Source organism: Helianthus annuus, chromosome 6 (genome assembly GCF_002127325.2).
Source record: "Helianthus annuus cultivar XRQ/B chromosome 6, HanXRQr2.0-SUNRISE, whole genome shotgun sequence".
NCBI classification, from domain to species: Eukaryota; Viridiplantae; Streptophyta; class Magnoliopsida; order Asterales; family Asteraceae; genus Helianthus; species Helianthus annuus.
The window spans coordinates 23,023,570-23,048,501 of NC_035438.2; the positions used below are offsets into that span (position 1 = coordinate 23,023,570).

The 24,932-nt window shown below is 38.1% G+C and overlaps 1 protein-coding gene and 1 long non-coding RNA gene across 2 annotated transcripts; both read right to left on the minus strand.

Moving 5' to 3' along the window:
• Nucleotides 1–4,864: 4,864 nt before the first annotated feature.
• On the minus strand, nt 4,865–7,695 carry LOC110864972 (ABC transporter I family member 19). The gene is made up of 6 exons (XM_022114143.2): nt 7,259–7,695; nt 6,181–6,341; nt 5,904–5,955; nt 5,648–5,784; nt 5,451–5,537; nt 4,865–5,361 (listed from the first exon to the last, which is right to left on the minus strand). The coding sequence occupies exons 1-6, from the start codon at nt 7,392–7,394 to the stop codon at nt 5,071–5,073; spliced, it is 864 nt and encodes a 287-aa protein (XP_021969835.1). The 5' UTR covers nt 7,395–7,695; the 3' UTR covers nt 4,865–5,070.
• Nucleotides 7,696–12,739: 5,044 nt separating this feature from the next.
• Nucleotides 12,740–15,379, minus strand: LOC110864971. The gene is made up of 3 exons (XR_002550229.2): nt 15,232–15,379; nt 14,266–14,358; nt 12,740–12,963 (listed from the first exon to the last, which is right to left on the minus strand). It is a non-coding gene; the product is annotated as an uncharacterized LOC110864971 (long non-coding RNA).
• Between the last annotated feature and the right edge of the window lie 9,553 nt (nt 15,380–24,932).

The window sequence follows — 24,932 nt, forward strand, 5'->3', positions numbered from 1 at the left end:
TTGTTATTGCTAATAATGTTATTGTTAATGTTGATAGTTATGGATAGCTGATTCATAAAGCAATATCTTTTGCAAAGTATGAAATATGAATGCCACTAAAGTATGATATTAAGAGAAAAAGTGTAATACATATATACATCAAATTTAAAATTTAAAGTTGTCCAAATCACTAATCACTATCATATTATTATTGGTATAGTGTTTATATAAATGTTTTTTTATTCCGTCTCAAAGTTCAAAAATATACGAATAAGCATTCACTGGTTGAACCAGTTAAATTACATTTATAATTCCTTCCATTCTTTCTTCCTCGACGGTTGTCGCCGAACATCAACTTTGGTCCATTGATCACACACCAAGAAACATTGCTAGATTGTGTGTGGGGTGGGGATGTGTAACAAACTATTTGCACATGGTGATTTTGGAGAATATGATGTGTGGGTTCAATTTTATAGAGAATATGAGTCGTGTTAGAGAATTTTGAGCTATAGTTTCTAAAGACGGTGATGGTGTGTGTTTTATTAATGTTTGAATTTGTTCTAAATGTTAAGGTTAATTTTATTGCATGTGAGGGAAAAGGGGTGATGAGATATGTGGCTAGAGATTGTGATGGTTTTTGAAGGTGAGAATTATAGCTGTGATGAGGGGTTTGAGGTGTGACGATGACAATGACAATGAAGGATATTAGGTGTGACGGTGAAGGTGGCGGAAGAGTGATGTGGGCCAAGAAAAGGAGGCAAGATAGGAAGAAAGGGGATAGCGGTCAGAATGGTGTGAGGTGTTGGTTGGTGGTGGTCAAGTAAAGTGATGGTTGTTTGTGAAGAGAGTGGTGACATATGGTGTAAGGTGGTGATGAATGGTATTTTGAAGAGCGATTTATGAATTTATAGTTGATCAAAGGGTTAGTGACCACAAGTGTAATCTAACTATTCTAAGAAAATGGTAAACTTATCGTTTTTACAAAGCTAACATATGTGGTAAACACTCATCCATTTTTAAAACTAAATACATACTAGGTTTCAAAAGTATCTATGGATCATTAGTTACATTTGTTATGCTTGAAGATATGGTGCCACTTTTGACAAGTTACACGGATCATTTGTATAATTTACTCTTATTAGTAGTATATTTTGCATCCTATTAATGCTATTATTAGTAAGGAGAAACCATAAAACCCAAGCCAACTTATGAACTTTACAAAACATACATGTTTACAAAATACAAGTTATTTTCACCGTGGTGTCCTAGTAGGTGCCTTACGTTAAGAAAATGAGCTAAACCAAGAGACAAGCTGACTTATTTCACAAGATTCCAATTTGCAATACAAGGTTTTCCATAATCATTCAATTTGCATACATAATCTATCAAATTCTTTCGGCAAGTACTCCGGATAAGTTTTAGATAAATATAGTTTTTTTTTTAAACACTGATGCTCTGAAGAAACACCAAGTTAATCTGACGGTTAACTTGTGGGTTTTGTCTCATCAAATAAAAGTTAATCTTCTTTCTTCCTCGATTGATTGCTACGAGATCCTGCAAAACAACACGACACCGTGAAGCTCGTTACAAGGAGGAGGATTGGGGGATTCTCTTTGTAATCACTCTCCGGCGTGAGAATAACAGTGTTTTAGATAAAAATATAATTTTTTAAAACATTTGGCGCTCAACACTTTTTTATCCACTTTATAACCATTTGGTCAAGCATCTCATGTTTGCATATATGTACGTGTCCTGCGACAAATTTGTGTAGGCTTGATTACTTGTTTTTTAGAAATCTAAATAAGCTATATATAACCAATCATTTGTGGTGCTGGTCGCTAACCCATTTATGTCATTTACACCAGTGTGCTATCGGTGGTGCCTAATATGACTATTATGTTCACTAGCGTGGCAGTGTGGCCCTTACGCCTCACGTTATCATCAGTTAAAACAATAAGGACACCTGTTAGGCAGTTTTCAAAACTAATTTTGTATAAATATAAGTGGCAATTATCTAAGGCTACAAATTAGGGATGAGCTTTTTTTTCCCTAAATACTCGTACTTGTACCCGTACCGATTTTAGGTATTCGGTACATGTATGTGTACCCGTATTTATTGATTTTGGTATTCGGTACTTTCGGTATTGGTACGGGTAAAAATGGGTACTGGTACCGAATTTTAGGAGTGTGCATGGGTCAGTTTGGGTCGATTTTGACCAAAAACCATAACCATAACCACGATGTTGGTTATTGGATAACCATAACCATAACCGATCGGTTATGGTGGTTATGTTTATTAGGTTTTGATGGTTATAGCGGATCGGTTATGTGTGGTTAACCGTGTATTTAGCATAGCTAAAAATAGCTTAATTTTTTTAACATGAAATAAATTGTTATTGCATATTTGTATATATTAGTAGGGTGAAGTTATTGTAAAAAAGACCAAAAGTGTGAGAAAGGTAAGAAAGAATCTCAACCATTAGATCTAAATTAATAAAAAGGGTATAATTGTAAATGTATTAACAAATTCAAATATGGTAATCCTTGATTTAAGGATTTGGACAGAGAAAATCCTTGATTTAAGGATTTGGAGAGAGAAAATCCTTGATTTAAGGACTTATAACCGTCCATAAATATAACACCATTCAGAGCATGTTCATGACATGGTGTTTTAAATATAACATCATTCAGAAAATATAACACCATTCAGCACAAAAAAAACACCATTCACACAAAAATAACATCATTCAGCACCCATAACACCATTCAGCACAAAAATAACATCATCCAGCACAAAAAATAATACCATTCAGCACAAAAGAACACCATTCACACAAAAATAACATCTTTCAGCACAAAAATAACACCATTCAGCACAAAAAAACATCATTCAGCAGTAAAATAAAATAAACACCATTCAGTACAAGAATATAACACCATTCAGTAAAAGAAATATAACACCATTCAGAAAAAGAAAAAAAACACCATTCAGAAAAGGAAAAAACACCATTAAGAAAAGAAAAATAACACCATTCAGCAAAGAAAAAAAACACCACTCAGAAAAGAAAAAAACACCATTCATAACACAAAATAACACCATTCAGTACAAGATATAACACCATTCAGTAAAGAAAAATATAACACCTATGTATCATCTTCTCCACTTCCGACACCACCACTGCCGCACCACCATTGTCGTTCCGCACCACCACTCCGGTTATGCAGCCTTGTAATCGCATCTGGAGAGTCGATGACAACGGAGCTAGGGTTTCGAACCAGATAATCTATTAGCTGTTGCTTCCAATCCTCACTTGTTAACTTGTGAATCACGCAATCGAAAGGACTTTGGTTCACTAGTGGTGTGTCGGTATCAATTCGAACGGGATCGATACTGCGTGCTTTCGCGGAATTCAGTAACGAACATTGAATAAAACTCCTCTGTTTCTTCTGTAACAATGCGTAACCGACACTGAACCGCTTCGGTTTCATTGTCTTCATTTCCGCCATTGTTGAACAAGTTTCTCCAATTTCTTAAATAATTGAGAAAAAACGATCATAACAGATTTTGTTTATGGAATCACCATTAATGAAATGATATTGTTATGAGAGAGAGATCTTTGATCGTAGATGGAGATCATCTGGAGAGAGAGAGAGAGAGAGAGAGAGAGAGAGAGAGAGAGAGAGAGAGAGAGAGAGAGAGAGAGAGATTGTAGGGATTTTGATTTACAGTTTCTATTTTTGAATGGGTATAAAGACTTTATTACCCCTAGAATTTTCAATTCACTCCCAAAAAAATAAACCTAATTTTACAATTTGATCCTTATTAATCTCAACCATTAGATCAAAGATCTAATGGTTTAGATTCTTTCTTACCCTTCTCACACTTTTAGTCTTTTTTACAGGATCCTAACTCTATATTAGTATATTACATAGTATTAAAAAAAATACATATGGGTGGAAGTTGGCTACAAAGTCTATTTTTTTTACAAAGTGTACAAAGTCATAAAACATCATAATGTCAACCATAAAACACACCCAAAACCCACAAATAACATAGTGGAGATTACTAAAACACCATATTCGTGGGTTTGTGTTGTGTTTTGAATGATAAGGCTTTGATTATCGAATGACTAACATTAGTGTGTTTTATGTTGATTATCGTGTTGTGTTTTATATTCATAGTTGTACGATGGTGTGTTTGAAGTTTTTAAGGAATGTTAGGGTTTGGATATTGTGTTTTAGTGATCTTCACTATGTTATTTGTGGGTTTTGGGTGTGTTTTATGGCTGAAATTGTGATGTTTTAAGACTTTGCACACTTTGTAGCGGAACCCCACCCAAATACATATAATCTATAATATTAATACCAATTATTATCGAATATTCAAATAAGTGACATGATACATTCCATAAATTCACATAAATATTCAACCAAAACCATAAAATGATATGAAAAACCTATAAGTACTAAAAATCTTCAATAAAAAACATCAACTATTAAAAATATGGTGAAAAGTCCTAAATCCTACAAAGATTTATTACATCTCGGTTCGGTTATGGTGGGTATGGAAAAATTGATAATCATAACCGACCCGCTACTTTCGGTTTTCAAAAAACCATTAACCGACCCACTGGTTTTTTATTTGGTTCGATTTTGTCGGTTAATTCAGTTATGGTTCGGTTAATTCGGTTTTTTGCACACCTCTACCGAATTTTATATAGACCTTTAAAAGTTTTTATCAGTATCGAAAACTTAGCAGCCCTAAAACAGTTTATTGCTGCATCAGAAAATATTCTTAATGTGAATGTAACGACTAAATCAGAGCCGTTTGAGGACTAGTAATGGACCCTTTGATCCGACCATCAGATAAATCATTTCAAATCGATTAACATCATTAACCACCATCAAAACATGAGATACATATATAATCAATACAAGAAGATATTTTAAGTCAACAACCCAATCAAAAGTACCTTTAATTGTATCCTGATGTCCCTAAAGACAAAAAGAAACAACTTTACAAGTAAAGAATATTTGACTGATCACTTTGTGAAAACATACAATTTGGCAGCTTAGGGTATAAAATATTAATCATCTATAGTATGCCATGTGCCTTGATGATCTAAAAGGGGAAGAATCAAACGGGGACGTTTTGTTAGCGATTAAGTTCGAAGGATTGACGGTTTTCTTTTTCGGATTTTTGGTCTCGGAACGGAGCCAGGACTCGACCACTGATAGCAGGTTGCAGGAGTTGTTCATTTCCGGAAGATCTGCCAACTTCTCGTATCTTTTTAACTCTCCGTCTTGTATGTAGGCCAAATCTGTTGCCCATGACTCTAGACCATCAAATATATGTGTTGCGTATACGATCGTAGCTCCTCTCTGTTACCAATGACATGTACAAAACTGTTAAAAGACGTTTTTTTTGGCTTGCTATTTGTATTTGACAAGTGAAACCATATAACTGATACCTGCTCACATTCCTCCTTGAAGAACTCGAGTAAATCCATCCTTGCAACCACATCGAGGTCAACTGTCACTTCGTCTAACAAAAGAACCTGAACCAGAAAGACTCCGTTAAAGAGCGTATTAAGTCTGGAATAAACGAACTATCATTAACCTTACATTTGTATTTGCAGGTTCAAGATGATATAAAACAAGAACCGACCTGGAAAGGATGAAGGAGGCCTAAGCAGATTTGTACTCTACGTCTTTGCCCATCGGAAACTTTATGCATACGCCATTGTAGATCAATATCCAACAGTTCAATCAGCTTCTCTCTTCTAACTGGGTCGATACCTTCAACTGCACCAAAACAAGGATAAAACAGGTTGGTAGAGGATTTAGATTAACAGTAGACTGATTAAACCGTATGTTCCCGCAGAGAAGTCTCGATAGATAAATAGCCATAAGCCACAACTCACCGCCAAATATCATATGTTCCGCAGAGAAGTCTCCTTGTAGTGGTACTTCTCCCTGAAATTATTCAAAATATAAAAAAAAATACAATAATTAACAAAGTGGATGTTCACTTGGTGCATAAGAAACCATGATACTCTTTAATATTCTGGTCATGTCAATACAAGAGACAAGAATGAAACTCCTACAACGATCGAGAGACTAACATAGGACATAATACAGAAGAGGACTATGTAATGATGTATATAGTAGATGACGTAACTATAAGACTAAGGTACTTACAGCCGAACCAATAGTTTTGGTCCAAGATCCACCCAAGTAGGACAAATCACCGCTACAAACCAAGTGTGTGTCATGAAAAGATGAAAAATCTAGCACCCGCACAACATCTTTCCCCCCAACCATATGTTTTCCGGCCAAAATCTTCAGCAGAGTAGTCTTCCCTGAAAACAAACATGTTATGCTAAAATACAAAGCAATTTCTACAAATCAAAATAAAATAGATATAAAGTGAACCACCAAAAGAAAGCGAGTACTTTGAAGCCCACCGTGTAGCTTCAAATACACAAGTAGATGTACACAATATGGCTAGTTTAAACCTTCAAGGGGGTGCCACAGTGGTAAGTATTGGAGTCCCTTTAGTAGAGATCTCAAGTTCAAATATCCAGCCTACACTGGTTTTCTGCCTTTAATCCCATTAAAGACCATTCGCCGCTTACATTTTAATCGATCCCATCGGTTAGCAATGTATGTTCTAACAATTACCAATAAGAAAACACATGGCCTAGTACATATTCTGGGCAACATCTAATTACCAGCAGCATTGCATATATGTAAGCAACAATGTATTAGCCTAGCACAAACATTGTGCCTATTAGATGTGTATCAGCAGACTAACTAACCCTAAGTTAACGTTCGTTTCGTGGAATGTAATGGAACTGGAATTGGAATTTACGTAGGAATGGAAATTTGATCGGAATGGAATCTGGATGGAATTAGAATGTAGATTCCGTTCCTTATCTTATTATTCAATTTCAATTCTTCATTTGTTGAATGAACAACATAAGAAATGGTTTCTACATTCCAATTCCATCCGGATTCCATTCTATTATTATGATTGCAAAAGGAACAAGATTCCTAATCAGTTTTTTTAAGATATTAAATCACACATTTCCTCCTTTAATATCTAAATTTAAAAGCTACCCTTAACATAAAAACTGTTACAAAACTCACAGAAAATCCAATCCGCCTTATAACAATTACTACAAAACTAGATCTCAATAACAAATTTCACATAACTCTCTCAATCGTTGAAATTCAGTACGAATTAGAATTTATAAAGTTAGGGGTTAAGAAATACCAGATCCGTTGGCGCCGACAAGAAGACAACGGGATCGAGCAGAGATGTTGAGGTTAAAATTGACAAAGAGAGGATTCTCGCCACTGTATCCGAATTGCATAGCATTTACTTTGATACTGTTCGATTCTGCATCCATAATTACTTTTTTAGAGCTGTGTGTTGGGGACGGTGAGTATATGTACCTTTGGCTGGGTTTTATAGTCGTCGATGCGGGGTTTTGTTTGATTCTGGTCTGACCACGTCTGCAATGTTTGTTGTCGCTTGTTAACACCAGTCGCAACAAATATGACAAGGTTAGGTTAGATGTCGATTAGACTGGAAGGTATGGGGGCCGGCATGCCCGGCTAGGCCCGGCGCCGGACCCCCACACCGCCCCCCTGGGGCTCGGCCCAGCACAAGCGGCGACCCACAGCCGGGTCCGCCGTGCCTCTCTCCTTCTTCCTTCTCTCACATATACCTATACATATATACATATATATACACAAAGGGGTTCATCCCCCACCCCCTAGGTCCATCCTCTCCAAGCCACTCCTACGTACGTGGCGGCTCATCCCCTCCAAGCCCATCCTCTCCATACCCTTTAGTCTTAATGAAAACTCGTGTGTATGTTTTTTTACGCTTTATTATTTGAGTAAAGTTATGTCGTACAAATAACTTTAAGATACTAAATATATGAATAATATGAAAAAGGCAAAAAAATAACCTGTAGAGTAATTTTGTAAAATGTTCTTGTAAAGTAAGGGTTGACCGCTTACGGTCCGTAAGGACCTTCAACGCACAAATTTGACTTAAACCCCTTGCGGACCGTAAGGGCTAAGCCTTGCGGTCCGTAAGGGACCTCCAAAAACAAATTTTGGGATTTTTACACTTTAAGCCCTTGGACTTTACATCTTTGGCCATTTGGTACTTTTAGTCCCCCTCCTTGCTCGTAGTTGAGATTAGTCAGAGATCTGGGACGCGTTTTAGTTAACGTACAATAAGAGTTTCTCTTCTTCCCATAATCGGGATCAGTCGGAGATACAAAACACGTTTCAATGAACGTAGATATAAATTATTCCTCCTTCCACATAGTCGGGAATAATCGGAGGATTAAATATGTATCATTACACAGTGGAACGATAAATTCCCTTTTCCTTAGTTGGAAATTCGGGACACGTGTCGCCTCACAATTGGACGAAAATTTACGGGTGTTACATCCTCAACCCCTTAAAGGAAATCTCGTCCTCGATATTTGTTTAAAGTAATACGGTTAGTTTCGTTTCATTTCAGATTTCCACCTCTCAAGTGTATTATGGGCCACAAAATGTAACAACCCGACTTCTCGGAAAGTCGAGTCATTACTTAGATCTGTCATTTATTGCTTAATTGACTTGTACTCTCGAGATTTCGATTATCGCAATGGGTTAAACGATATTTTAAACTATATTCTACAACACGTTCACAATGCTTATTTCAAACGCAGTTATCGCATTTTTACGATATTTACAACGCATACTATTTACACGCATTTTATCGCATATTACATCGCATGTTTACACTAAACGCTATCGCAACGCTAACGCATTGCAATCTCAACGCAAACTCGAAACGCAGATTTACTTTTATGCATTTATGTGTGTTATGTGTGTGATTACTTGTTTTATGTTATGTGGTTATCTCAACGCAACGCTTACTCGCAACTCGCTTAAACGCAACGCAACGCTCAACGCACGAAACGAGAGTTGGGAAATTAACTCGCACAACTCGACTGGTAGAATGACCATTCGATCGAATGGACATCCGTCCGGATGACCATCCGATCGGATGGCCATCCGACCGGACATCCATTCGAACCTCACTCACACCGCCTTACTTTCTCTCTCTCTATCTCTCTCTCTCTCACTATAAATACCCGTACACCACTGTTCACTGATGTGACAGCTCCATTCGACCCAACTCGCTCCCAAATCATTCTCAAGCACTTTTCCCTCGATTCAAGGCTATTTCGTAAGTATTTCTCCCTAAATCTTGTACTTCCATCATCACTACACACTTCTCCATCATCCTCTCCATCAAAATCACTGATTTTCTCTATGAAATCACCTGATTTGGACCCTTTGTTGGTGCATGCATCTGTCGACTTCGTCTTGTATCGAGTCTTGTACTAGATTGTTAGATCAGGGCACGGTGTACGAGAAAATAGGGTTTAGGAATGTTTGAGCTGATTTCGCTTGAATGGGGTTGATTCCGCTTGAAATGACTTGTGACAGTTTCAAGCGAAATCATATCTAACTGATTCCGTTTGAAATGACTTGTGACAGTTTCAAGCGAAATCATATCTAACTGATTCTGCTTGAAATGTTACTTGTCAATTTCAAGCGGAACCCCTTGTCTATATAAAGTCTTTCAAGCGAGATCATAGGTAACGATTCTGAATTTGGATACCGAGGTGCTGCCGGTTTATCCTGTGATTGTAAACAGTGTTATATCAATCAGAAAGCTGTTTATAGTGATTTGCAAGCTGTTTCGAAGTCTATTTCTCTGTTTCCGCCTTTGAATTAGATAAAAACTCCTCTGATCGACTCGTTCGGGTCTGAAAACGATCCTACACCCTTGAAGGTGACATCACCTCAGTTGCTTATGCAATCGGTTGTGTGACGTCATCCCATCAAGAATGGTTCAGATCTAAAGGATTTACACACTATACAATACAAATCTCAACGAGATTCAACATTTTCCAACTGTTTTCATACTTTTCTTCAACTTTTCTTCACTTTTACTCAAAACCGATGGAATCTAGACTCATCCCAGGCTCTCCACTCATTCTCTAGTTGAGAACCGGTCTGAAAACGGATTTCCACCGGAGAGACGACCGATTCACGGGTTGAACATGAAACTCCATCAGGAACAGTTAGTCTGATCGAATGGGGTGATTCCCATCCGATCGACTGAGCTGGACCATGGTGTGTTTCCGTTGTTTGACACGTCGTCACGCCGTCTCCGTTAAAACTCAAACTTTTTAACTTGGCAAAATTTTACAAAAAGTTTCCAAAATAACAGATCACTCACTCCAATGATCATCCGACCGGCTAACCATCCGATCGAATGATCATCCGACCAAGTGGCCTGCCCCCTTTATAACTTTCAACACTTATACAATTTCATCCATTATCATCTAATCATACATATATAAATGCAAACATTCTTACATTTATGAATATGTGACAAAAAATACATGCATGCATACACATATATATGTATACATACGACATATATACATACACATATGAACTTCCAAAAGTTCACTTTTTAACATATCCTTTTCAAATCACAAAACCCTTTTTAGAACATTCTCTTATGACAACTTTTGATTCATTCATGTAATCAATCATTCAAGAATCATGTTATTCAAGAATCATTCAACAAAAATCAAAACACAATCATATATACACCCACACATACCTACGACCATACATACATACATACACATACACATACACACCCATTTTCATTTTGTTTAAAATCTCATCCTTTATTAGTTTCAAGTTTATGTTTAATTCCAAGTTCAAGAGAAACTTTCCAATATCTCTATCATCACTAAAAATCAAGAATGTGGTTTTGAAAATAAGTTTATACCTTTCAAGATTTTAGTGGGTTTTGACAAGATTTTGATGTTTGGGAGCTTGTTTCACCTTGAAAACACCTTTGGATCTTCAAACCACCTTGAAACCTTCTTGGAATGGACTTTAATCTTCAAGAAAAAGTTTGAAAAATGGAAATGGTGTAGTGAAAGAGGGTGTTCGGCCGTGTATATTCAAGAGAGATAGAGTGAGAGTTTGAGTTTTCATTATGTTCTTGGAAGATGAAAGATATGGAAGATTTGAAAAGCTTAATCATTATTTGAAGTTTCCAAGATCAACACTTGGCAAAAAGAAAGAAGATGGCAAAAAGGTGGGCATGTCTTGTGCTGCCACCTAGTCCCCTCTCTCACATATTTTCATGTCTACATACATATATATATCATATATAGGCTACAAACTGGTATTTTACTGGATACCGGATATTTTATCTAGCGTTTTAATCCTGTTTTAATGCGTTTTAAATTATTTTTATCATTCTATAAAAATAATCTCACTAAAATATTACTAAAATAATTACCAGTTGCCTTGACTGGCCGCGTTGACAGTATTTTGTCAAATACGCGCAGTATCGCGCGGCACGCACTCAAACTCGAAAAATAGAATTTCTTAGCGTTTTATTTTTTTTCCTTCCGGACATGATTAAAATTACCATTCTAATCATAACAAACTATTTTTAGGATTTAACATTGATCGGGTGGCCACCGACGTTCGTTTCGCATTTTATTCGTTACGCGATAAGCGTTTATCTTATTGTTGCCAACATAATTTTTATCAATGTTTGGATTCACCAACACATCTAATATCACATATAAACATCAATATCAGTCAAATACAGCCTTTTTATTTGTTCATGACACGTGTTACATGTGTACGGTACAACCTCTAAATAGCCGAGTGTCACATTTTAGTCCCTCCCCTTCCGCACATATGGGATTATTTGGAGATTAGGGACACGTTTTAGTCAACGTAATCAATGTAGATACATATTCAACGTATTTAAAATAAGTAAGGTCACATAGTTGGATTAAGATTTTCTCCCTTCCACATAGTTGGGAATTAGTTGGAGATTTTAAGATACGTTTCATTCAACGTATTTAATATGGTTCCTCTCCTTCCACATAGTTGGAGATTTGGAACAAATATCATCGCGTAGTTAGACGAGAGCTTTCTCATATCCACATAGTTGGGAATTAGTTGGAGATACGTTTCAATCAACGTATTTAATATGGTTCCTCTCCTTCCACATAGTTGAGAATAGTTGGAGATTTAGAACGAATATCGTCACGTAGTTGGACGAGAGTTTTCTCTTTTCCACACAGTTGGAAATTAGTTGGAGATACGTTTCAGTCAACGTATTTAATATGGTTCCTCTCCTTCCACATAGTTGGAGATTTGGAACGAATATCGTCACGTAGTTGGACGAGAGTTTTCTCCTTTCCACATAGTTGGGAATTAGTTGGAGATTTGGAACACATCTCATTCGACGTTTAGATATAGATTCCACTCCTCAGTTGGAGATTCGTTTCAATTGATGTTTAAGTATAGATCCCTCTCCTCAGTTGGAGATTTGGGGCACGTCTCAGTTGACGTTTAAATATAGATCCCTCTCCACAGTTGGAGATTTGGGATACATCTCAGTTAACATTTAAATATAGATCCCTCTCCTCAGTTGGAGATTTGGGATACGTCTCAGTTGACGTTTAAATATAGATCTGAAGGTGAAACGCCCAAGGTTTCACCTTCCTAAATGTGATATTATCATACTATAATTTAACAAAAATCGGGCATGACCCGTTCGTATTATGAACAATTCCCTGTAAGACTAACTTGTAATAACTTAAAAATACAACACAGCGGAAAATATGAACCCAAACTTTCGTTCTTTAATAGACATAGTACTTACAGGAAAGTTCGAATACCAAATGTCATACACTCATTAAAAAGTATTTACCACGTTCCATTATATTAATACTTTGGACCTACATTTGTTAAACTATATGACCGATCCTTCCCGTACAATCCTTGCTCTTGACTCGATCTTCGTCCGCTCATCTTTGTTAGTAGAAGAAGAAATCCGTATGGTACCTGTGAACATCACATACAACTTAATCATTAGTCATTGACAACCTCATACAACAATATTCTCACACAATTAACTTTCGTATAATGTTCGACAATATAGCTTCGATTCATTCGACTATTCTCTCTATGTCTCTTGATCCGAGTTCGGCTTCAACTTCATAAGAATCCGACATTCTCATTCCTGCATTACATCCCAAACTCAAGGGCATTGTTAGTAACGTTAATTCTCAAATGCATCCAAATCATGCATTCGCACATACTTGCACACATACATACTTACAATCATACACATCTACATACCTAATATACATTCAATCATACCTACAATCATGTATTCATACCTACGTGTTCCGTACGCATTCTTGTATACCATTTACATGTAATACATGTCCAACTTCATTACATACATCTATCATACTCTTATATAAATTACATGAGGCTTAGACTTGGGTTTACAACTTATAATCGTCAAGGGAACACTCGAAATCATGTTTGGGAGGCCCACCGTAGTCCACGGATAATATACCGAAGCCTACGATGCATAAATCACATAAATAATATTTTTGACAGAACCTTCACCCGGCCGTGTCAACTCACCACCCGGCCGTGTCAGCTCTGCACTTTTCCCAGCCATTAATTCTTACCGAAACGGACATAACTCTCTCATTTTTTATCCGTTTTACCCGATTCTTTTTCCTACGTGATCGTAATTTAACCCTCTATCATATGGACTTGATATCCCACTTTCGGTTAAAGGAAATTCTTAACTTACGCGCTTTCGACTTAATAGTCATTTTCTAATTATTCGACCCGTTCATGTTTTCATCAAACCACTCATTTGTTTTATCCCAAAACATACATGAACATTATAATCATAATACTTTTACTTTATCCGGAGTTTCGTACTTGGGGTTTACACACCCAATACCCGGTATTCGTTAAACTCATTCATTTCATTTAAGTCTACGAATCAAACTTCGTTACTAAAACCTCCACTTACATAATGGTTTATCTATTAAACCAAACTCACCTCTGATTATGTTGACCATTAAACCGCATCTCCGATTCCCGGATCACGTACTTACAAGCAATTCTACCCATTAACCAGTTATAGTACCGTAGCCATATCTTATGCAACATTTCAACATAATCATAAGACCTTAATTTGACCTATTGGTCTACTTAATGAAATCCACTAATTTCATACATCCTAATCCACATTTGACTTTAGACATCATGTTTAATTAATTAATTAAAACGCTACATTACTTAAACATACTAAGAAGTGATTACGGAATCACTTACCTCGTGCATCCAAGTTTGTGCATAGCTTCCTCATTTCCTCTTGATCCGTTAGCCTTCCATACTTGAGTCCATACCAATTTGGGGTTTCCTATCCTTTCAAGTCATTATACCCATATCATAGTTAGTATGTGTGTTCATTCATATCACATCCATTTCCAACCCTTAGCTACATAGACTTTTAATAGTCAAACTTTATCACGCATAAGACATGAACTGACAACCACATTGTTCAACATTTACTTAATCAAATTTATTATCATACATACGTAGACGACATAATTCCAACATTATTACTTACCAATAAGCTATTCGTTTCACATTCATACACATTCACTTTTAACTACCATAAATCAAGTGCATCAAATACATGGTGAGCATCACACCATTTAAGCACAAGGTACAAGTCCCTAATGCATAATTTTTACCAAACCATACATTCGATCCGAATTCTCATATGGACTCCACCTTAAGCACACTTAACATATTATTTTGCTAACGACTACACCATGAACACTTTTTATACATATTTACCCATAACTTTCATACAATTTCACAAATTTGTTCTCTTAGGCATTTCATCGAACACTTGGCGGGCTTCGCATTTGTAAAACATTATGTACAAGCTTTTAAAGCGTGATTCCTACTAATTCTTCACATAACTTATTAACAATAAATCAAGTTCATAACAATATTTCATCCTAACTATGAACGTATGGTTGTAACATCAATTATTCATAACAAGTTCATCAACAACAACCAAATTAACATGTAGAATCTCAAAATTTCTAGCCATTCCTTGACATGCAAGTGGGTTTTGCCTAATCCATGCTCATATTCAAAATTTAACATCTCTTGATGTTTTGACAACCATAGCAACCATTATTCATACCAATTTTTTGCATTACATACCCGAATTATACTAGACCCACAAAATCAAACATCACAAAATTGCAAATTTCGACTTACTTGATGTTGGGTATGCTTAGATGATCATCATTCTTAGTTCATGCATTCAACTAGGCTTCAATTCCCCTTTCAATTTGTTAGATTTTGGTGTTCTAGGGTTTGACCCCTTTCTTTCTCTTCTTCTGATCGAACACACGCCCAGGTGTGTGGTTTAAGGGTTATTTTTTTTTGTTTATATTTTATCTTTTCCTTTTGTCCATATCAACCCCTCATGTTTGCCATTGTTCATAATTTACCCAATTCCTATTCTTATTTGTTTAAACCAAGCATTTAACTTGGTTTGATAACCTAGTTATTACATCTCCTTCTTTTAAACGTGATAACATATTAACAACTAGATAATTCGAGTTTTGGGGTGTTACAAGTCTACCTTCATCAAAATCGGCTTACCATTAGTATAGTCATAACTTTAAAAGCATCATTTCTAGAAATCCCTTTTCTCATTCTTTCCATAATTCAATCTACCTAAATTGTATATATCGTTCCTTTAATATCAAAAATATCGTCCATCCGACCCGTTCATAACGGGTCAAAGTTTCGACCATTATCACAATCCATCATGCTCGTCTTAATTGACCCGTCTATAACGGGCCAATACATACCCCTTTTATTATGCTTTCTTCGTCACATTGACCCGTTCATAACCGGTCAGCTACACCTACTTTACAATTCCATTTTTTTATTAATTTCTTCTTAAACTTTCAACTCATTACATGATTGTACTTAAACTAGTGTGTGCTGACTAGTAAAGACCTAAAGAGTCTAATACCATAATTTACATTACAACAATTTGAATTTCATATGATCTTGCTAATACATTTCACTGTTAGCATTAATTTCTCTTATTCCTGTAATTCTATTTCTACCTCCTTACTCATTCACACTGCTTACTGCATAAGCCAAAACTGAAACTTAATCTTAATCAACCTCTAAAAGCCAAGCCTTCATTTTCATAACACATTCTGTGCACCATAATTTTTGTTTGAAAAATACTTTTCAACCATAGCTATAATTTTACATTCAGATATTAATAATTTGCTAAACTTACTACTTTGGCGCAGTGCTTCGGCATGTAAGATCGAACCGGTCCTCTTCCTTACCACTCGTACCATCTTCCGGATTGACCTCATTCATCCGTGTAATGAGCTTTCGCTCATGAGCATTCTTTCATTGACCTTGCTAGATTTATCACATCCTGATTCCTGCCATTCTCATCATAAGATTAGGGTTTTACGTAGTTCATTCAGACGTGATGTTCTTTACACCACTTTATTTGCATATTAATTCTTTCTTGATTCCTTTTAGAACATTAGTGCATTCGACCCGTTCATAACGGGTCAATACATGACCACTTTATAACATATCTCTTTCGTTGTTTGACCCGTTCATGACGGGTTAATACATAACCATTCCTTCGTAGATCTTTAGCTCATTTGTCAACTTTTGCAGTTTGACTTTTCCAAGTCAAACAGGTACTTCTTACTTATTATAGACGTATCATAGTACACGTTTAGAGTTCCTTTTCCATTCTTGCATACTTGCATAGACCTATTTCATCATTTTAATATTAACTGCAAGATTTTACCCATTCTAGCCCCTACTTAAATCATTTGTTTAAGTCGTAGCCGTCATTCATCCCGACCCCCAAGAGTCAATTTATAATAGGTCTAACACATAACTTATTTCAAAGCTTATTTCTTTCGACCAAGGTTTCTTGCTACTACATTAGCTCTCATCGGACTTACCTACTTAGGTAATCATATACTTCATGCTATTTTTACATTTACTTACTTAATAGCTATATACTTACTTGTTTAACTTTTCGGAAGTCCATTTACAATTACATTATGTCCTATATTTACCAATTACCCAACTTGTCACATCCCTCTCCTATTTCGAGCTATAAGCTCCCATTAAAAGCCTAATTGTCACACCCCGATTTCCACGTGTTTCACCGGTGGGCCCGGTGGGGGATTACCGTGACGTAGTTGGCAACAATAGTCAAACCACAATATATAAATGCACAGCGGAGGCATAAAGATAGATTACATTTCAACCACCAAATGTAATATCCAAGTATCACGAGTAGTTGAAATGAATCCACAGGGGATAAAAATGAAAATATAAATATTGTTCAACAGATATGGCATCACAAGCTTGCGAGACTCTAACGATGCTTAAGGAGTGGCCAGCCTATTTCGTACAGAACCTGCATTTAATCTTTTTGGTGAAAATACGTCAGTTTACACTGGTAAATACATTCAACCGACACTTTTGTAAAAATGTTTAATAAAATTGATTTGAATGCACAAGGCACAAACTCTTTATAACTTGGGATAACTTATCAATTAAATCTTGTAAAAGAATTACATGTTCACTATGCGTTCGGTCGCCCGGGTTGTGTCGGGTTTAAGATTAATTGACACGCCACATAGCATAAAGCCGTGGCGGGAAAACCAACGGTTATACCTTTATAAATATAGACACATTGTCAGGTGTACGCCTACACCCGCGTGTCGAGGTCGTGGCCATTTCGTAAAATGATGCCAAGGATATCCGGGACATGGTCATTAAGCCCCCAAAGGCGTAAAGCCAACAAAACAAGTTTTTAAACGGGTCACATTGATAATACCCAACTACTAATGAGTTGGGGTCAATTGCCCGACCAAGCGGTATTTTTATACCGTAACCCAAGCCTGTATAACGGAAAATAAGTTAAAAGTATTTACCTGAGCAAGTAATAACCTCAATCAAACAAATGCAAGTATCTTTTACTGGTCTCCTATTCTGGAACGAAGGTTTATAACAACCTATTAGAATCCTAACGGGTCTTTAATTTAGCCTTAGCTTAGACCGGTCAGTTTCAAAGGATAAATACGGTTTAATCGCGTGAAAGGCGAAAACCGGGAATGGAATGTGGTTTAGACCCAATCAAGTTTGAAGACTTGTTTCATATGGGTAATATAACCACACTCTGGATTTTGAAGTAAAAACGGTAAGGTTTGACCCGTTTCGGCTAGTTTATGTAAACTAGTTACATAAACCGAACCGTACGCGTAAATGGCGTAACGGGTAACCGTAAGAGTCCTACACAGGTTTCCTAAGTTAATATGCTCTAAAGAGGTTGTGGTATCAGTAGGATACCTTCCATAATGCCCGTAACGAGTTTAAATCCAATATACGCCCCGAAGGGGTATTTCGGTCTTTATAAAGATTATAAAAGAGATTTCTGAGTTCTATAGGAAATATGAGTTTTCCGAACAATTTATAAAGTTCAAAATACTTTATTTATTATTTAAAATTAGTAGCAACTGGAATCGGGTCAAAAGACCATGTAGAACTCAAGTTATGTTCGAAAAGGGTATATTCGGTATTTACCGAACTGATGCCATAACCGCAGGTTATGAGCAGGTTAAAAATTATTAAAAATCTTTAAAAATCCCAAAATATTATTTTACATCAGTGTGTAAAAGGTTTGGTGTCGAAATTTGGGTTTAGATAGGCTTTATGCTAATTGCACCGTTTAATTACTAAAGTTTCCGTAATTACGCTATTTAGCATAACTCCTATTCTAGACCTCGGATTGTCATGAAATTTTAGGGACATGCTTAGAAATCAGTAACTAAGGTTATTGTCCTTTCACATGTCTAAAATTCTCGTTTTAAAGTAAAAAGGGCGTTATGGTCAACTTTTAGGCGTTTAACGGAAATGTGCTAAAGACTCGGACAAACAACGAACCGGTCACAGAGGGTTATACCATCATGTAACCTGGTCCTAAGAGATTCCTAAGGCATATCTAAATCATACCATAACGGGTCAGAACTGAAGTCAAAGCAAAAGTCAAAGTTTTGCGACTTTCGGTTCCGAACCGGGTTAAAACAGTAAATGGTCGGATCAAACAAGCTTAGACTAGTTAATATACTTATTATCATGTTATGTGAGTGTTAAAACAAGTTACACGCCATCTACATTACTGATTATGCATAAAATCGCAAATTAGCATTCTGTTGACTTTTTCTAAGCAAGTTTGACTCGACATTCGGACTAGTTAGAGTGGGAATCAGAGGGTGCCCTTTTAGGGGTTTAATGCCCACATGATTACCAACATATAACTACCTTTGATTCGACAAACCACTGGACCATTTGTGATTTATCGTTAAGTCAATCGTTAACTACGACGGATTGACTTTTAAGCTATAACTAAGCAAAAACTAAACCACAAAGGGTTAGGCACACTTACAGAAGTTTGGTACACGACCAGAGATGCTAGAAGAGTGTTCTTGAGCTCCAGAGGTGATCAAGAAGGCAGGTTTAGGTGTGTTTCTAAAGTGTGCACAACAAGGCCTTTTATAGTGAACTTTGAAGCATGAGATCATTACAACAAGACCTATAACTGTTCATGGATGATCAACAGCTGTCCCTGAGTGCTAGGGGACATTTAGGGGGCGCCCATGCTCTCATTATTGGCTCTAAGGTCGGTTAAAACACCAAACAGTGATTCTGTCCACGTTTTCTGCATCTGGGGGGCTGACGCGGCCCGCGTTAAGGATCACTTAACCTTTACGCGGGTCGCCAGAATCCTTCTGACAAGCCCATATCTTCTACAGACCATGCGGCCCACGTAAGACCCCTTGTTTCTTTAACGCGGCACGCCTGAGACCTGTTTTTCAAGATTTTCAAATCTTTTGTAATTATTGCCCTGGCCTTTCGGTTTCGAAGGGGTAACTTTGCGTTTTGGGCCTCGTTAATTTGCGTATAAGGGCCCCGTGGCTTTTACCCAACTTATTAACCCTTGGTTAATTTGTTATTATCCAAAAGGTCATAACTTTCAAGGTTTGACGCCTTTAACCCCTCCCATACGATTTTGATCATAACTTTCTCGTTTTAAAACGGAACTTCGCAAAATTTATATCGCACATTCTAGTGAGTATAATTTATCATTACAAAGCCTTGGGTATGCCCAAAGGTCACTCAGAGGTATAACTTAAACATGTTGACACATTTGGCCCCTGTAGTTTGTAATTCCTCACTTTCTTCCACAATTCGTTCCATACGATCCATGATTCATTCGTTTGAAGGTACGAGCATCATTTGGGGTTACTGTACAGTATATTTATCCCTCGTTGACATCTTTAACCCTCGAATTCACATACTTTCAATGTTTGTCAACTTTAGTCCTTTATCTAGTATTTAATACCACGTGTAAACCTAAGACACGTGTCAATACATTATTGGACGCAAAATTTCGAGGTGTTACATCCTCACCCCCTTAAAAGAAATCTCGACCTCGAGATTTATTGAAATAAATGAGGGTATTTTTCTTTCATCGTTGATTCTACCTCTCACGTGTACTCGGGACCTCTACGAGCATCCCATTTTACCTTCACAATCGGTATATACTTCCTGCGGTATAACCAGTGATTCATCAGCGAAACACTTCTTCAAGTTACAGATGTGAAACACATTGTGGATACCACTGAGCTCCTCTGGTAAGTTTAATTTATAGGCAACCGATCCGACACGTTCGATTACCTCGAAAGGTCCGATATATCTCGGGCTCAACTTGCCTTTCTTACCGAATCGCATCACCCCCTTCCAGGGTGATACCTTAAGCAAAACCTTGTCGCCTACTTCGAAATTGAAAGGCTTACACTTCAAATCTGCGTAGCTCTTCTGCCTGTCTCGGGCAGCTTTCAATCGACCGCGAATTTGGACGTTCTTGTCCGTTGTTTCAAATATTATATCAGGTCCTGTCATATGGACATCCCCAACTTCTGCCCAACAAACGGGCGTTCTACACTTTCTACCATATAGAGCTTCAAAAGGTGCAGCCTTAATGCTCGTATGGTAGCTGTTGTTATAGGAGAATTCGACCAATGGTAGGTGTTTATCCCAATTACCACCTAAGTCGATCGCACATGCGCGAAGCATGTCTTCCAACGTCTGGATTGTACGCTCACTCTGTCCATCTGTCTGAGGGTGGTAAGCCGTACTGAAGTTTAGCTGTGTGCCCAAAGATTGTTGGAAACTCTTCCAAAAGTGTGACGTGTATCTGGTATCTCTATCAGAGATGATAGACACAGGCACGCCATGAAGGGCTACAATCTTATCTACAAACAACTGGGCTAACATATCGAAGCTATGAGTCTCCTTTATGGGTAGGAAATGTGCTGACTTGGTCAGTCTATCAACTATTACCCATATTGTATCGTTTCCCTTCTTTGTTTTTGGTAACTTGGTGATGAAATCCATTGTTACCATTTCCCACTTCCATTCGGGAAGTCAGGCTGTTGTAGCAAGCCTGACGGCTTTTGATGTTCTGCTTTTACTTGCGCACAAGTCAAACACTTTGCTACGTAGGTGGCAATAGACTTCTTCAAGCCTATCCACCAAAAGTTTGCCTTCAAGTCCTGGTACATTTTATCCGCTCCAGGATGGACGGAATATCGAGAACTATGGGCTTTCTGAAGGATAACATCACGAAGACCTCCATAAACAGGAACCCATATCCTTCCATTCAATCTCAGAATTCCGTCTTTGCCATAGGATAACTGCTCTTCAGTTACTCCTAGCTTTTCGTTAGGATAGTTAACTTCTAACACAGCTTCCTTCTGTGCAGCTAACAATCTCTCATTCAGACTGTTCTTGATCTCAATGCTCTTGGCATTGATTCTTATTGGTTTCACTCTTTCTTTCCTGCTCAAGGCATCTGCGACTACGTTGGCCTTGCCTGGATGGTATCTTATTTCACAGTCATAGTCGTTCAGAGTTTCCATCCAACGTCGCTGCCTCATATTCAAATCTTTCTGATTGAACAGGTGCTGGAGGCTCTTGTGATCAGAATAGATCACAAATTTAATGCCATACAAGTAATGCCTCCATAGCTTTAGTGCAAATACAACGGCACCCAACTCCAAGTCATGGGTGGTGTAGTTCTTTTCATGCACTTTTAATTGTCGTGACGCATAGGCAATCACCTTGCCCCTCTGCATAAGCACACAACCCATACCGGTGTGTGATGCATCACAATATACGACAAATTCTTCCATTCCTTCCGGCAATGTCAACACTGGGGCATTGCTCAGCTTTTGTTTGAGGATATCGAAAGCTTCTTGCTGCTTCGGGCCCCAATTGAACTTTACACTCTTCCTAGTCAAGGAAGTTAGGGGTGTAGCAATTCTTGAGAAGTTTTCGATGAAGCGTCTGTAGTATCCTGCTAGACCTAGGAAACTGCGAATCTCCGTAGGTGTCTTCGGCTCCTGCCAGTTCATGACGGCTTCAACTTTGGCGGGATCCACTTGGATACCACGCTCACTGACTACATGCCCAAGGAACTGGACTTCTCGTAGCCAAAATTCACATTTAGAGAACTTGGCATAAAGCTTTTCTTGATGAAGCAGTTTAAGAATACATCGTAGATGTTTCTCGTGGTCAGCTTGACTCTTTGAGTAGATGAGGATGTCATCGATGAAGACAATGACAGATTTATCCAAATAAGGCTTACAAACGCGATTCATAAGATCCATGAATGCGGCAAGTGCATTTGTGAGCCCAAAAGGCATCACTAGGAACTCGAATTGACCATAACGAGTCCTGAAAGCAGTCTTGTGCACATCTTCGTCTTTGACCTTCAATTGATGGTAGCCTGACCTAAGATCAATCTTGGAAAAGTAGCTCGCTCCTTGCAACTGATCGAACAGATAGTCGATCCTGGGCAAAGGATATCTATTCTTGATTGTGACCTTATTCAGCTCACGGTAATCGATGCATAGACGCATCGAACCATCTTTCTTCTTGACGAACAGGATTGGTGCTCCCCAAGGAGATGAACTTGGTCTAACAAAACCTTTGGCTAGCAGATCATCTAGCTGCGTCCTCAATTCTTTCATTTCCGTGGGTGCCAATCTATAAGGTGCTCTTGCGATAAGCGCTGCTCCTGGAATGATGTCGATGCTGAATTCACTTGCCTATCTGGTGACAAACCAGGCAGTTCTTCCGGGAAAACTTTCGGATAGTCAGAGATGACTGGGATGTCTTCAATCTTGGGTTTCTCTTCACCGATAGTCACCTGTGCCATATAAATGATACATCCTTTCTTCAAACATCTGGATGCCTTAAGCATAGATACTTGTGCAGGCAATCCATGACGAGTATCTCCCTGGATGGTAAGCGGTTCTCCAGACGGAGTCTTGATTACCACTTGTTTCTGGTTGCGCACGATTTGGGCTTGGTTATGCGATAACCAATCCATACCCAACACTACGTCAAAACCAGCGAGTTTAAAGGGTAACAGGGATAAAGGAAATGAGTGATTCCTAATGGATATAACACATCCATCTAAAATAGTTGAGACTGTTCCCATAGTCCCATCAGCTAGTTCTACTTCATATTTCACATTCAAGGTTTTAACAGGCAATTTTAACAACTCACAGAACTTATCATCCACAAAGGATTTATCTGCTCCGGAATCAAATAATACTCTTGCGAATACATCATTGATAAGAAACGTACCAGTTATGACCTTGTCGTTCTGGATAGCCTCTTGAACATTCATCTGAAAGACCCTCGCATTGGTTTTTTTCCCTTCTTCAGCCTTCTTCACTATCTTCGGGCAGTTAGTCTTGATGTGCCCTTTCTCGTTGCAACTATAACAAGTTGCATCTTTGAGTTTCTTGCACTCAAGAGTCTTATGCTCAGAGGACTTGCATATCCCACAGGCCTTCGGCTGGGATTTCTTTTCATACCTGCACCTTCCGAAATGGTGCTTCTGACAAACCTTGCACAAGGGTTTATCGCCCGACTGTCGATCATTCTTCTTGTTCTCTGACCCCTTCTTGTGGTCACGATTCCCCCGGTGCTTCTTGTTAGACCTTCGTGAATCATCATCTTCACGCTTTCTTTTCTCACTATCAGCATTTCTTAATGATCTCTGCCTTACTGCATCCAGTGTGAGAGACAGAGATATATCTGCCACGGATCTGAAGGTAGCATGCCTAGAAGCCTTCACGCTAGCTTTTATCTCTGGGGCCAAACCCCCAATGAAGCGCGCGATCCGTTTGGGTTCCGGTGTTACAAGGTACGGAACCTATCTTGACAGAGTGTTGAAAGTAGTGAGATATGCCTGGCAATCCAGGTTCTTCATGACCAGCGATAGGAAATCAGACTCTATCTTCTCAACCTCGTGCTGAGGGCAGTAGTTTTCTTTGATGAGAGCAATAAATTCCTCCCATGTCATGCTATACAAAACAGCCTTCCCTGAGGCTTGAACCAATGATCTCCACCATGCTAGGGCTTCACCCTTGAACGACTGCGATACAAACTTCACCACGTCTCTCTCAGCACAACCACTGATGTCCACGACAGTGTCCATTTCGTCTAGCCAGGTCATACAATCCACCGCGCCCTTTTCCCCAGTAAAATCTCTGGGCTTGCAGGAGACAAAGTACTTATACGTGCAACCCTTGGCGCGGGGTGCATCAGTGAACACTTTCTTCTTAGGACGGACACTATTCTCATTTGATGAGTGCCGATCGTCGTCCTTCTTAGGCTTAGACGGGGTCGAGAGTGGTTTGCTGTGAGATTTAGAATGGGTTCTTAGCTTTGAGTGTGGTGTAGATAAGGTCCTGCTTCGAGACTCGCTGTACTCTTCATATTGCCGATCTAAGGCCGTCTTCACAGCGTTGTCTACCAAAGCCTTCAAT

Bases quoted from the DNA above. Each gene is read 5' to 3' on its own strand.
- LOC110864972 (XM_022114143.2), bottom strand. From the start codon at position 7,394: ATGGATGCAGAATCGAACAGTATCAAAGTAAATGCTATGCAATTCGGA. The intron at 5,785-5,903 runs GTGAGTTGTGGC...GTTTTGGTGCAG, and splicing joins GGAACATATGATATTTGGCG to TTGAAGGTATCGACCCAGTT. The intron at 5,538-5,647 runs GTCGGTTCTTGT...TTTCTGGTTCAG, and splicing joins GCCTCCTTCATCCTTTCCAG to GTTCTTTTGTTAGACGAAGT.